Genomic DNA, 10,775 nt, shown 5'->3' on the forward strand with positions numbered 1-10,775 from the left:
ATGCACGGACGACGGAGCACTTATTCATCCTGAAAATCAAATCAACATCTATATGCATAACGCAACCATTCCGACGAAAGCATCCCCGCGCTCGAAAGCCAGACCATGCATCATGTCCCTTGGTCCATTCATGCCATCTAATTCACTACGCCGGTTTACCCTTGCCTAGTCGCCGCCAAACTCGGCTCGCCATTTCTCAACGGCCTTGTCAATTTTCTTGCGGTACAGCTGCTGCGATTGGCACATTTCCAAGAAGACTTCATATTTGGCATCAAGGAGTCCCTTTTCTCCGGCGTCGGTGCGCGGCTCGACCAGCCGACCGCGCTTGCTCATGCGGTCCATGATATCCCAGAGCGTCTCCGGCTCGGAGCCGTCATCTCTGTTGTGGCTGGCTGCCTTGGCACCTAGCATGGCCGCTCCGTGGACGACGGCAGCATGAACATATCGCGGAATCAGGACTGGCATGCCGCAAGTCGTGGCGAGCAGGTTCATCAGCACGGGGTTCTGGCACTGGGAACCGGACATGAAGATGGATGAGATCTCGTGGCCGGCCGCGTTCATTTGCTCAATAATCTGGCGGGTCTGCATGGCAATGAACTCCATGGTGGCATAGTACCACAGAGCCATGTTGTCGGTGCTCTTGTCGCTGTCAAGGCCAATCATCGATCCCTTCATGTTGGGATCGGCAATTGGGGAGCGGTTCCCCCACAAGTCACCGTAGAAGAAGTGGTGTCGCCCGAGATAAGGCAAGCCAGGAGCATGCTGCTTCTCGGCCATGTACTCTAGATGAGCATTCAAGAAGTCGTAAATGTGCTTGTCTTCGGCCTTGGCGAGCGCGGAAGTCTCGTTGTACGCCGGGTGGATATCCAACATGTGTCGCAGGAGCTCTCCGGTGGCGGACTGACCACCCTCAGCCAGCCAGTAGCCAGGTAGCAACACGTCTCGGTAAGGGCCCCAGACGCCGGGAACGAAGACGGGATCTTTGGACATGGCCAAGTGGCAAGTTGAGGTCCCTGCTACGGCAGCCAACCGAGTAAAGGCCTGTGACAGGTCGTTGTGAGGCACGTCGGCATTGAGTTCATCGTCGCCGAGATCGACCTTGGCGCCTACAGTACCAATCCAGCCGGCGTAGGCGTCAATGACGCCACTTCCTAAGGCAACGCCCATGGGGAGACCTAGCTGGTAGGCGGCCTGGCGGCTCAAGGTGCCGACAGACTCGCCGGCGCTGAAATATGTTCCGCTCTGCGAACGACGGTCAGGATGAGTCGACGTCGTCCCAAGCACGCAGGTCTGGTTTGTTGGACTCACCACGCCATGAACGCCTCCCATTCTCGCAAAGTCATCCTTGGACAAGTCCTCCAGGCCAATGGTCTCGAAGAAGTCCTGCTGCCAGCCCTTGTCACTACTGTCGACACCGATGGGCACGTAGCCCTGCTTACAGACGGTGCTGCAGAAGCTGCGGGCCTCATTGCCAGTGGCCAAGTGAGTAAGGGCGTCGCCCAAATCATAGAACTTGCAGCGGGCAAACTGCTCAGGGGGCATGTTGTTCTTGAGCCAGAGGATCTTGGGGATCTCCATCTCGATGCTCATCTTGCCGCCGACATACTTGAGAAGCTTGTGCCCGGTGGCGTTGATCAACTCGGTCTCGCGGACAGGGCGGTGGTCGAGCCAGAGGATGACGTTGCGGTCGTGACCGTCGTTGGTAAACTCGGGGCCGGTGACGGGTACGGGCTCGTCGGTGTCGGTGGAAAAGACAGCAAGCGAGCAAGTAGCGTCGAAGCCGATGCCTTTGATGAGGCTCGGATCGACACTGGAGTCCGCCACGACTCGCCGGACGCACTCACAAATGCACTGCCAGATGTCTGTGGTTGATTGCTCCTGGAGGCCGTCAGCAGAGGCGAGGTTGCAGGCTTGGGCAAGAAGAGCAAGCGCGGGCTCATTCATACATAGTATCCCGTCTCGGGCTGCCACAGCTTGATGCTCTCCGAGGCCAGAGCTTTGATGTCGCCAGTCTCGTCAATGATACAAGCACGAGCAGAGCCGGTTCCAACATCCACTCCAATGTAGAAGTCCTGCAGGAGCACCCCCGTGTCAGTCAACTGTTCGCAAGGCAGCACTCTGTAGCGCAAGCAAGCCAAGGCATCAGAGACAGCGGGTGGCATTTACCGAGAGATGGGCCGGCCTGCTCACGGGTGGCAATCCGTCAGCATCAACGATTCGAGTGGCCGAGGTCTCCATTGCGGAAGCTGCCGCAGCACCAGGATGCTCAAGCTTGAAAGGCACGACGGACGGGTGCGAAATCCCAATTGATGACCAGGCAGCAGATGGAGCAGTACAGGAGTTGCAGAGAAGACGCAGCGGACTGGGAGGGAAACGAGCGACGAGGACGGGGCGAGACTGACTCCAGGGCCTTGATGGGCTTGTTGTACGCGTACATGATTGTCCCGACCCGGCAAGCTCAAGCTCCAAGCTCCAAGCTCAAGCTCGATAGCTTCCTGTCTTGCGGGCGACAGAGCGGGAGGGAGGGGTATGCTCGGGGCCAAGAGGGGGGCTTGGCTGCGTGTTGCCGGACCGGGTTCCAGCCGCCACGTCGTTTGTTGTTTGTTTGTTGGCCTGGAAGTTGGAGGGCGGGCGGGGCACGTCTGAACAACGCAGCACGGCACAGCACAGCACGCAGAATGCAGAGTGCAGCTCGGGCTCGGGTTCTGCTGGCAGATGGACCTGGATGGATGGACGATGGACGATGACGATGGACGAGACTTATCAAACGGTCAATCGACCGCCTTGCTCATTGCTCCGTCTGGCTGCGTCTTTCCCGCACAGGTGGAGGACGATGACGGCACCGCGGGGGGGGTTTAAGCCCTGAGAGAGGGCCCTGATGTGGAGCACAGAGTGCGGAGTGGTGCCGGGGCCCCGCGGCCAGCCATGGAGCAGCCAGGCCCCAGGCCCTGAGCCGATCAGCGGGCCTGGCTGTTTGTTTTCTGGGGCCGGGGAGCCGCCCGTCTCGGCCTGCCGCCAACTGATTGGCATGGACATTGTCTCGCAATGCGCTTGGATTGCTACTAGACGTGCACAGCACTGCACAACACGGCACTGCACTGCACCCGATAAATACCCAGGTCCGCTCCAGGTGGGCGCCCACGCCAAGTTTCCATCTTCAGATCTCGCCGAGCCACCAATCCGCCGACTTGGCCTCGACCTCGGCCTTGCTCTCTACACCGACACACGCCAGGGCGCTCATTAGAAATCGTCAAGACCCAAAAACACCGGGGAATCTGACCTCGCGCCAAAAAAAGGGGCCCGCGACGCTCATAAGCAGCCAGGCATCAGGTATATTCAAATCCACATAGCAAGCACAATCAACAACACGCTTCATTTGTTCATTCGTTCCGTCGTCACGCGCCAGGGCTCACGCCTCCGTGTCCCCATCGTGCCGCGAGTCAACCATGATGACCACCGTGATGGTGGCAGCATATGCCTCCCGAATGGCGCAAGCCATGCTGCTTGCAATGTCAGCAACTCCAGAGGTTGAGAGTGAAGGCCTTGATAACATGCAGTCCGAGCAGAGAGGGAGGGAAAGGGGAAAAAAAGGAAAAAAAAAAAAACTCACCACGTCTTCCGTACATCAGCCACCACGGCACTCAGTCCCCAGTGCGAGCACCAGGCCCTGGCCAACACTTCATTGTCAGCCACCCCGTACGCCTCCACCACGAGCACCTTCTCGTCGTCCCCGTCGTCGTCGATAAAGTCGAAATCGTCGTCGTAGCCCATGTTGTAGAGCGGCGGCGCGGGACTGGACCGCGCGCTGGACGAGCCGTTACTCAGACTCTTGTAGTACTGCCCCCCCCAGTCCCGGACGCGCACCACCTCATCCGCCTTGACGACGCGGTAGACGTAGTCGAAGAACAGCGGGTGCGGCGGCAGCGCGCACGGCCAGGCAGTCACAAACGAGACGTCGTACATGAGCCTCAGTGGCCAGGACATGCCGTCAATGGCAAGTTGCACCGTGGCGTCAAAGAGCCGCGGGCCGGGATTGGCGACTGTGTCTTCTGCCATTGCGACGACGGGCTTGAGGCCCAGCAGCTCCATGCGGACCGTGTCGACGGCAAAAGAGTCCTCGTCGGGCACGACGAGCGTGTATTCGTCCACCGGGTAGGACTGGTCCGCCGGTCCGAGGGGGTCGGATCTCTCCTTCATGCTCTCCACGTCTCCCGGGCCTATGCGCCGGTCCATCTGTTTGGGCCGCCGCGTGCGAATCCGTGCGATCTGGGACCGGCCGAGGTCTGCCGTTGGGCATCCCGGGCCGACCCAGCCGGCCACGCAACCGCACGTCGGGGCGAGGACTTTTCCCACGATGCAACTTGCCGACCAGTACGTATGGCTATTGCGATACTGGAAGCCGCACTGGGGGTGAAGGTGAGAGAGGAGGGCAAGGTCGTCGGTGGCGGGGTCGGGGTCGAGGTCGATGAGGGTGTTCATGATGAGAAACGGAAATGTAGGCTGTCGTCGCGTCAGTTGACCGCCGGGTTTAAGTATAGTCTAGCCAAAAGAAAAGGAGTATGGTCTAGCCAAAAGAAAAGGAGTATGGTCTAGCCAAAAGAAAAGGAGTATGGTCTAGCCAAAAGAAAAGGAGTATGGTCTAGCCAAAAGAAAAGGAGTATGGTCTAGCCAAAAGAAAAGGAGTATGGTCTAGCCAAAAGAAAAGGAGTATGGTCTAGCCAAAAGAAAAGGAGTATGGTCTAGCCAAAAGAAAAGGAGTATGGTCTAGCCAAAAGAAAAGGAGTATGGTCTAGCCAAAAGAAAAGGAGTATGGTCTAGCCAAAAGAAAAGGAGTATGGTCTAGCCAAAAGAAAAGGAGTATGGTCTAGCCAAAAGAAAAGGAGTATGGTCTAGCCAAAAGAAAAGGAGTATGGTCTAGCCAAAAGAAAAGGAGTATGGTCTAGCCAAAAGAAAAGGAGTATGGTCTAGCCAAAAGAAAAGGAGTATGGTCTAGCCAAAAGAAAAGGAGTATGGTCTAGCCAAAAGAAAAGGAGTATGGTCTAGCCAAAAGAAAAGGAGTATGGTCTAGCCAAAAGAAAAGGAGTATAGTCTAGCCAAAAGAAAAGGGCAACGTGGAAACCGGGAAACTCCTCACCCCTGGCAGTACGAGGCCGCTGAAAAAGGCAAAGGCATCTGAACTAATCGAATCAAGTCGACACTCTTCGTCATGAACTCTCAAGTTCTCCATGGTGGGATTCATATTCGGCCACTTCATTGCCCGTGCGAACCGCTTGAGAACCTTGACCTGTCGCTTCCTTAACTTGTACCGCAGACTCGCTGCCCACTCATTAGCACCCATCACGACGCATATGGCGCAAGACAAGACACATTTGAGCCGAGCAAGAGAAACGACGGGAAAATGCCACAGGCAGGCGTGGGTGGGTGGAATGAAGCTGAAAACTCACTCTGCTCAGGCTTGTCCCCAAACCCATCCACCCTCACATGCTCCCTCCACCTCCTCGCCAGCGCCAAATTCCACCTTATAGTCGGCGGAATCTGTCCCAGCAGCCTCTCCCTCGCCCACTCTCCATGGCTCTTGGAATGAATTCTCAATTCCAGCTCCAGACTCAGAAGCAACTGATGGAAAAACTTGCGGTATACGTCCGGATTGGCTTCCTCGGGGCTGAATATAAATCGTGTCACGACCTGGTTCTTGGGCTCGGTGAAATCGATCCAGTCGGGTCGTGATAGGACGAGCAACAAGTCCGTGATTTGCTTGTCGAGTGTCTTGTGGGGGTTCAGGATGCGTTCTGGGTCGCGGAGGATTCTCTTGTATAGTATTCTGTACAGTAGGCTCTCGTCGTCGTCTTCCAGCCCTTCCTGAAGCTCCCGCAGACGCTCTAGGACGTGGTACAGATCCACGCTGCGGGGGAGGACGCCTGAGTCGCGGAGGGCAATGGTCGGGGGGAGGGACGAAGACAGCGAGACCCATTGGTTGAGGGTTATAGTTCCAGGCCGTTGGCCGTAGATGAAGGCGCAGCTGGGTTGCTCCAGGGATTCCCAGGGCGTGGCTGGTCGTCCCGGCCCTTGGAGACGGAGCGTCATGAGTGATGTCATGGAGTCGTGGAGGCTCACGGCATCCGTGTCGTCGGGTCGGCCACCCCACGTTGTTGAGTACAGAGCGTAATAATGGTCTGGTGCATGAGGGATGGCCCTCTTGTATCCTTTATGTATTGGCGCGCCCCGGGCAACAAGCTCGATAGCATGTTGGGGTAGTAACTCATCCCGTTTGGATAACCCCGGTGGCGGCCATTCCGTCAATGTCGGCGGTGGAGGCGTCTCGGCTCTGTCCTCTTCGGATGTCCCCTTGCGCGGCCTGTTCTTCGGGCTCGGATTCTCGTCATCGTTTTCCGGTGCAGGTTTCGGTCGTCGCGGCCGTCTCCTAGAAGACGGCGCTTGCTCGTCTGCCAATGGCGCGGGCGTCGGTCTGTTCGTCCGAGCGTTGCTGCGCGGTATGCTGCTGTTGCCGTTTACTTTCCGCTGCACATGGCCTCCCCCGTTCCGGGGCACGTCGTCGATGGTGACCCGTCGTGGCACATGACCGCCATTGCGCTGTCCGGAACCCTCATCCTTGGGCCGTCGTGGCGTCGCAAGGCCATTGGCCCTGCGCTGCGCTTCACCCCCATTACCATACTCCCTGCGCGGCAAGTTTCTGAGCTTTGCCGGCGCTTCATCATGCGGCGCCTGTCCCGTCGTCGTCCTGTCCTGCTTCCTCTGGTCGCCAAGCAAAGGCGGACCGTCTCGACGGCGAAATGCCTTGAGCCCGCGTGACGCCAGGCTCCTAGTGCGCAAAATACCGCCAAGGAAGCCCTTCTTCTTCTTCTTCTCCTTCGTGGTATCATGTTCATCGTCCATCTTGGCATCAAAAAGAAAGACGAAAGCGCAACACTTGCCTCCTCCTCGTGATCAAGTCATCAAGCGCGACGTGCAACGGCTCCGACTCGCGGCCCGGCGCCAGGTTGCGCTGTGTTCTCGATGTGGCACTCCGTCGCCAAGTTTGTCTGGCTGGAGAGGAAAGACATGTAAGTAGATGAATCAAGACGCTGGGAGAACCCGCTCATGGACTCGCAGTTGAGATGCAATCGCTCGATGCGACAGTATCGATGTCGTGTGGCGACCAGGAGGCAGTCACGAATACGCCCGGGGTCATGCTCGCATGAGTGAATGAATATCAACCAACCCCAGTCAATGCTTGGTCGTGTTCGTGTAACAAGAAGGAAGAATGAAGAGGCAATCAGAGGCGTCAAACAGCTGCGTATCCTATTGTGCTCATGGTCCAAGGACAATGGCGGTAAGGTAAGCCTTGGACCCGCAGCAGACAATGGTGGGACTTGTGAATGGCAATAGAGAAAAGATGCGGCTCACGAGCAAGAGATGTGATGGGAAAAGAAAGAAAGGAAAAAAAACAGCCGCCCCCACCACCAGAGCAGCCCGAGGAATCTGCACATGTCGACGCGAGGATCGGGACGAGCCCCGAGGAGGCTGGTTTGATCCATGCCTTGGGGTGCTCAAGGTCCAAGGATGCACGACGTCAAAACACCAGTTGCCCAGTTGCCCAGTCGACATCGACTGGTCAGCCTCCGCCTCCGCCTCCGCCCACCCACGCACGTGCGACCGACCAATCGCCGACGCCGCCGGCAAGCAAAGCATGCAAGGGTGCGGCGTCGTTGGCCAAATTGGGGACCACGTCAACATGCGCCTCTCCTCTCACATCTCACGCAATGCATGTGCTCCGTGCTTTGTATGTAGGGAGGCGTCGTCGTCACGCATCTTGCGCTTTTGTGCTCGCTCCATCTGTTCAGCTCCCAGGCGTAACTTATTGATTGACATTTTTTCTGGGCGTCTCCAAGGAAAGCAGACGCTCCAAGACTCTCCTTGTCCAGCTGCCTACCCATTCGACGGGCTGCTCCGAAACCCTACCACTGCAACTGCTTGCCTTGCTCCCCGAAACACATGCTTATGCTCTCGACGAATCCTCCCAAAACAGGTCCGTCCTCTGGCATATAGTGTGTGCCGAGTACTCCGTAGCTGGTACACATCTCTGGCTGTCCAAAGAGCCTCCCCTCTCATCTTACACACCGCCAGCCCTCGAGCGTAAGTACTTACAGAACCTCCCCTTCGGCTCCCCATCACCTCAACTCTTCCGACACCGCGTCGGTGCTGTTGTGGCCGCCGCGCCACTTCGAAAACGCCTTCTGGTACTGTACAGCATCGTGGTCAGTCAAGTCGGCTGGCTGGCTGCTGCCCTGCACGGCTCCTCGCCTGCCACCCCGTGTGCGGCGGCGCTCCATGTGATTGATTCCAGGCAGAATGCTCACCTGCAAAACAAAATTCACGACAAGCGCCGCCATCAGCGCGACGCTGATCATCATTGGCCCAAGCATGTTGTCAAAGTCCTTTCCGCTTCGCTCCACAATCATGCCTCTCCGAACCTGGTGCATGTAGTAGCCCCAAAATCCTGCAAATGCCGCAATCGTCACGTAGGCAATGCCCATCATCTCTGCTAGTAGGCTCTCCCCTGCTGCCGTGTACAGCGCCAGGGCTAGACTGCCCTGGAGAATGGCAATGTTTTGCCACTTGAGGAACGTTCTCTCGTTTGCCAGCCACACCTTGGGTTCGACCTTGAGCTCGCCCATGTTTTTGATCCATTGCTTCGGCTCGACGACACCCTCGGGGAGCCGTGCCTTTTGGGCACGTTTGGCCTTGGCGTACTTGGACAAGGAGAGACCGGGAAGCACGGACGACAAGGTGCCGTAGCCTCCGCCGCTCCGCGTTTGTCCTTGGAGCTGCTGCCGGGAGTTGCTGGATTCGCCCTCTTCTTCGCCATTGGCAATGCCGCTCCTCCTTCGGAGGGAAGTCGACAGGGCTGCCTTGGAATCGGCAGCCATTCTGTCGGCCAGATACGACTTGCCCACCGGCGAGCTCTGCGCAGCCCTGTACGAGCTGGGCACCGTGCCAATCAAGCTGCCCACCGCCATTGCGTCGTCGGCCTTCTGGGCCCGTCTCTGCTCCTCTTGTTCAAACGCCGTCTGGGGATCCTTGCGAATGTCCGTCTCGAGATCTATGAGCCAGAGAGGCAAGTTGTTCACGTGGTCCTCGAACAGCGAGGCTACACCGTGCACAAACTTGGAGAATCTCGGTGCAGCGTAAACGAGATGTGAGCCCATGAGATCCTCGATCCAGGCAGGTCGCTTACGATTGCCGTCGTCCTTGAGCTTGATGTCGAGCACAGCGAATGGGAACTTGGAAACTTCGCTCTGGTTGATGTTTCGGAACGGGTACGTCATGCTGCTGTTGTCAATATCCACTCGGTGCCAGTCATTCGGGTCGCGACACGGACGTTCAGGGTCGAGAGTGTCTTCCCGAATGAAGGCGAGATTCGTATCAATGGAGATGCGGACGCGGTCATCCAGAGGCTTCTGAAAGGCCGTTCGGGCGTAGTTTGCTCTCAGAATCGGAGACAGATGCTTCTCCTTGAGAAAGCTCTGAATCTTGGCCACGGTTGCCTTGTAGCTTTCAATCTTCTCCTCGGGCTGTCCTTGGCGCTCCATCTTTTGCAGGGCCTTGTCCATGGTATAGTCGCCGTCAATAAACGGCTTGACATACTTATCCTTGATGATGAACTTGTGCTCTTCACTGTTACCAGACGCATCGGCGGCCTTCTGCTCCACGAATATCTCGGGCCGGGTATTCAGCTGACCATACCAACGCAGTCGGAGGGAAGACGTCTCGGAATGGCGGTCTACTTTGTCCGAGTAGAGTTCAAACTTGTTGTTGTCGAAATAGAGCGAGGTAATGGCGGGCGAGTCGTTGCCGTCGACCTCCTTGGCCGCCTGATCGCTGTACACGAGAGCGGGAAGTCGGCGAAGAATCAACGTCTGGACCTCGAGCAAGTTGTCGGGATGCACCCAGACTGTGTGTGGCGATGATTAGCAGAAGTTGCATGGCTTGCATGGCCGAGCAGAGGGCCCCGGCCCCGGCCCCGGCTCCAGCTCCAGCGCGCAGCCAACAGTTGCACTTACACTTGTGGGAGACGTAGCGCTCTCCATTGTGCGTCTCTCCGCGGGTGTCCAGATCCGGCACGGTCTGCTCGGCAGAGGCACCCTCGAGCTGTTGTCTGATGGCAAAGTACATGATGGACAGCTTGTTCAGCAGGGGCGAGTAGCCCTGCTCCGAGTTGAAAGGTCGCTGCGACAGGCTGAGCTGCATCATGGGACGGACCTTGTATCGATCTCCTCGCTTGCGGTCGTGCTTCTTGACAATCTTCAAGAATCCAGTGTAGTTGATGCTGCTGTACTTCTTGAGCTCCTTGACTTCGTTGGTGATGTTGTCAAGCTCCCTCTCCAGCTCCTTCAACCTGGACGCCTCTTCCTCCGTGCGTGTGGCAGGCTTGTCGCCCTCGGCCGGCGACAGCTCCTTCAACTTCTCAAAGGCGGTGCCGACACGCTGCTTGAGAGCGTCGACACGCTCCTGCTGGAAGCGGGCGACCTTCTCGAGTTGGACATTGAAGATCTCGTCGGAAAAGCGCTTCTCATCCTCCTCGGTCCACGGCACAGTGTCGTCGTCAAACTTGTCCTCGCGAAGCAGTGCCTTGAGCTTGCCATAGTCAATGTATTTGTCCTTCCATGGGGCGTAGACGCCGTCTCGCAGAGTCTTGCCAAATCGCATCTTGTCGCGGTCGCAAGAGTTGACCGGCCGGGAGAGGGGGTGGAAGAGAGGAGCACGGACTGGGGCGG

General features: G+C 57.4%; 4 protein-coding genes across 4 annotated transcripts; all 4 read right to left on the bottom strand.

The window, feature by feature from the left end:
• Positions 1 to 165: 165 nt before the first annotated feature.
• On the bottom strand, positions 166 to 2,238 carry MAM_04000 (ribitol kinase; the record flags this gene model as incomplete). Its single annotated transcript, XM_040822799.1, has 3 exons — positions 166 to 1,878; positions 1,947 to 2,099; positions 2,167 to 2,238. The coding sequence occupies 3 exons, from the start codon at positions 2,236 to 2,238 to the stop codon at positions 166 to 168; spliced, it is 1,938 nt and encodes a 645-aa protein (XP_040679305.1).
• Positions 2,239 to 3,409: 1,171 nt separating this feature from the next.
• On the bottom strand, positions 3,410 to 4,479 carry MAM_04001 (uncharacterized protein; the record flags this gene model as incomplete). Its single annotated transcript, XM_040822800.1, has 2 exons — positions 3,410 to 3,542; positions 3,611 to 4,479. 2 exons carry the CDS (start codon positions 4,477 to 4,479, stop codon positions 3,410 to 3,412), a joined length of 1,002 nt encoding a protein of 333 aa, XP_040679306.1.
• An 858-nt stretch (positions 4,480 to 5,337) lies between these two features.
• On the bottom strand, positions 5,338 to 6,894 carry MAM_04002 (uncharacterized protein; the record flags this gene model as incomplete). Its single annotated transcript, XM_040822801.1, has 1 exon — positions 5,338 to 6,894. The coding sequence occupies one exon, from the start codon at positions 6,892 to 6,894 to the stop codon at positions 5,338 to 5,340; it is 1,557 nt and encodes a 518-aa protein (XP_040679307.1).
• Positions 6,895 to 8,168: 1,274 nt separating this feature from the next.
• MAM_04003 (SPX domain-containing protein) lies at positions 8,169 to 10,707 on the bottom strand (the record flags this gene model as incomplete). Its single annotated transcript, XM_040822802.1, has 2 exons — positions 8,169 to 9,952; positions 10,062 to 10,707. 2 exons carry the CDS (start codon positions 10,705 to 10,707, stop codon positions 8,169 to 8,171), a joined length of 2,430 nt encoding a protein of 809 aa, XP_040679308.1.
• Between the last annotated feature and the right edge of the window lie 68 nt (positions 10,708 to 10,775).

Source organism: Metarhizium album, assembly GCF_000804445.1.
Source record: "Metarhizium album ARSEF 1941 chromosome Unknown scaffold_8, whole genome shotgun sequence".
NCBI classification, from domain to species: Eukaryota; Fungi; Ascomycota; class Sordariomycetes; order Hypocreales; family Clavicipitaceae; genus Metarhizium; species Metarhizium album.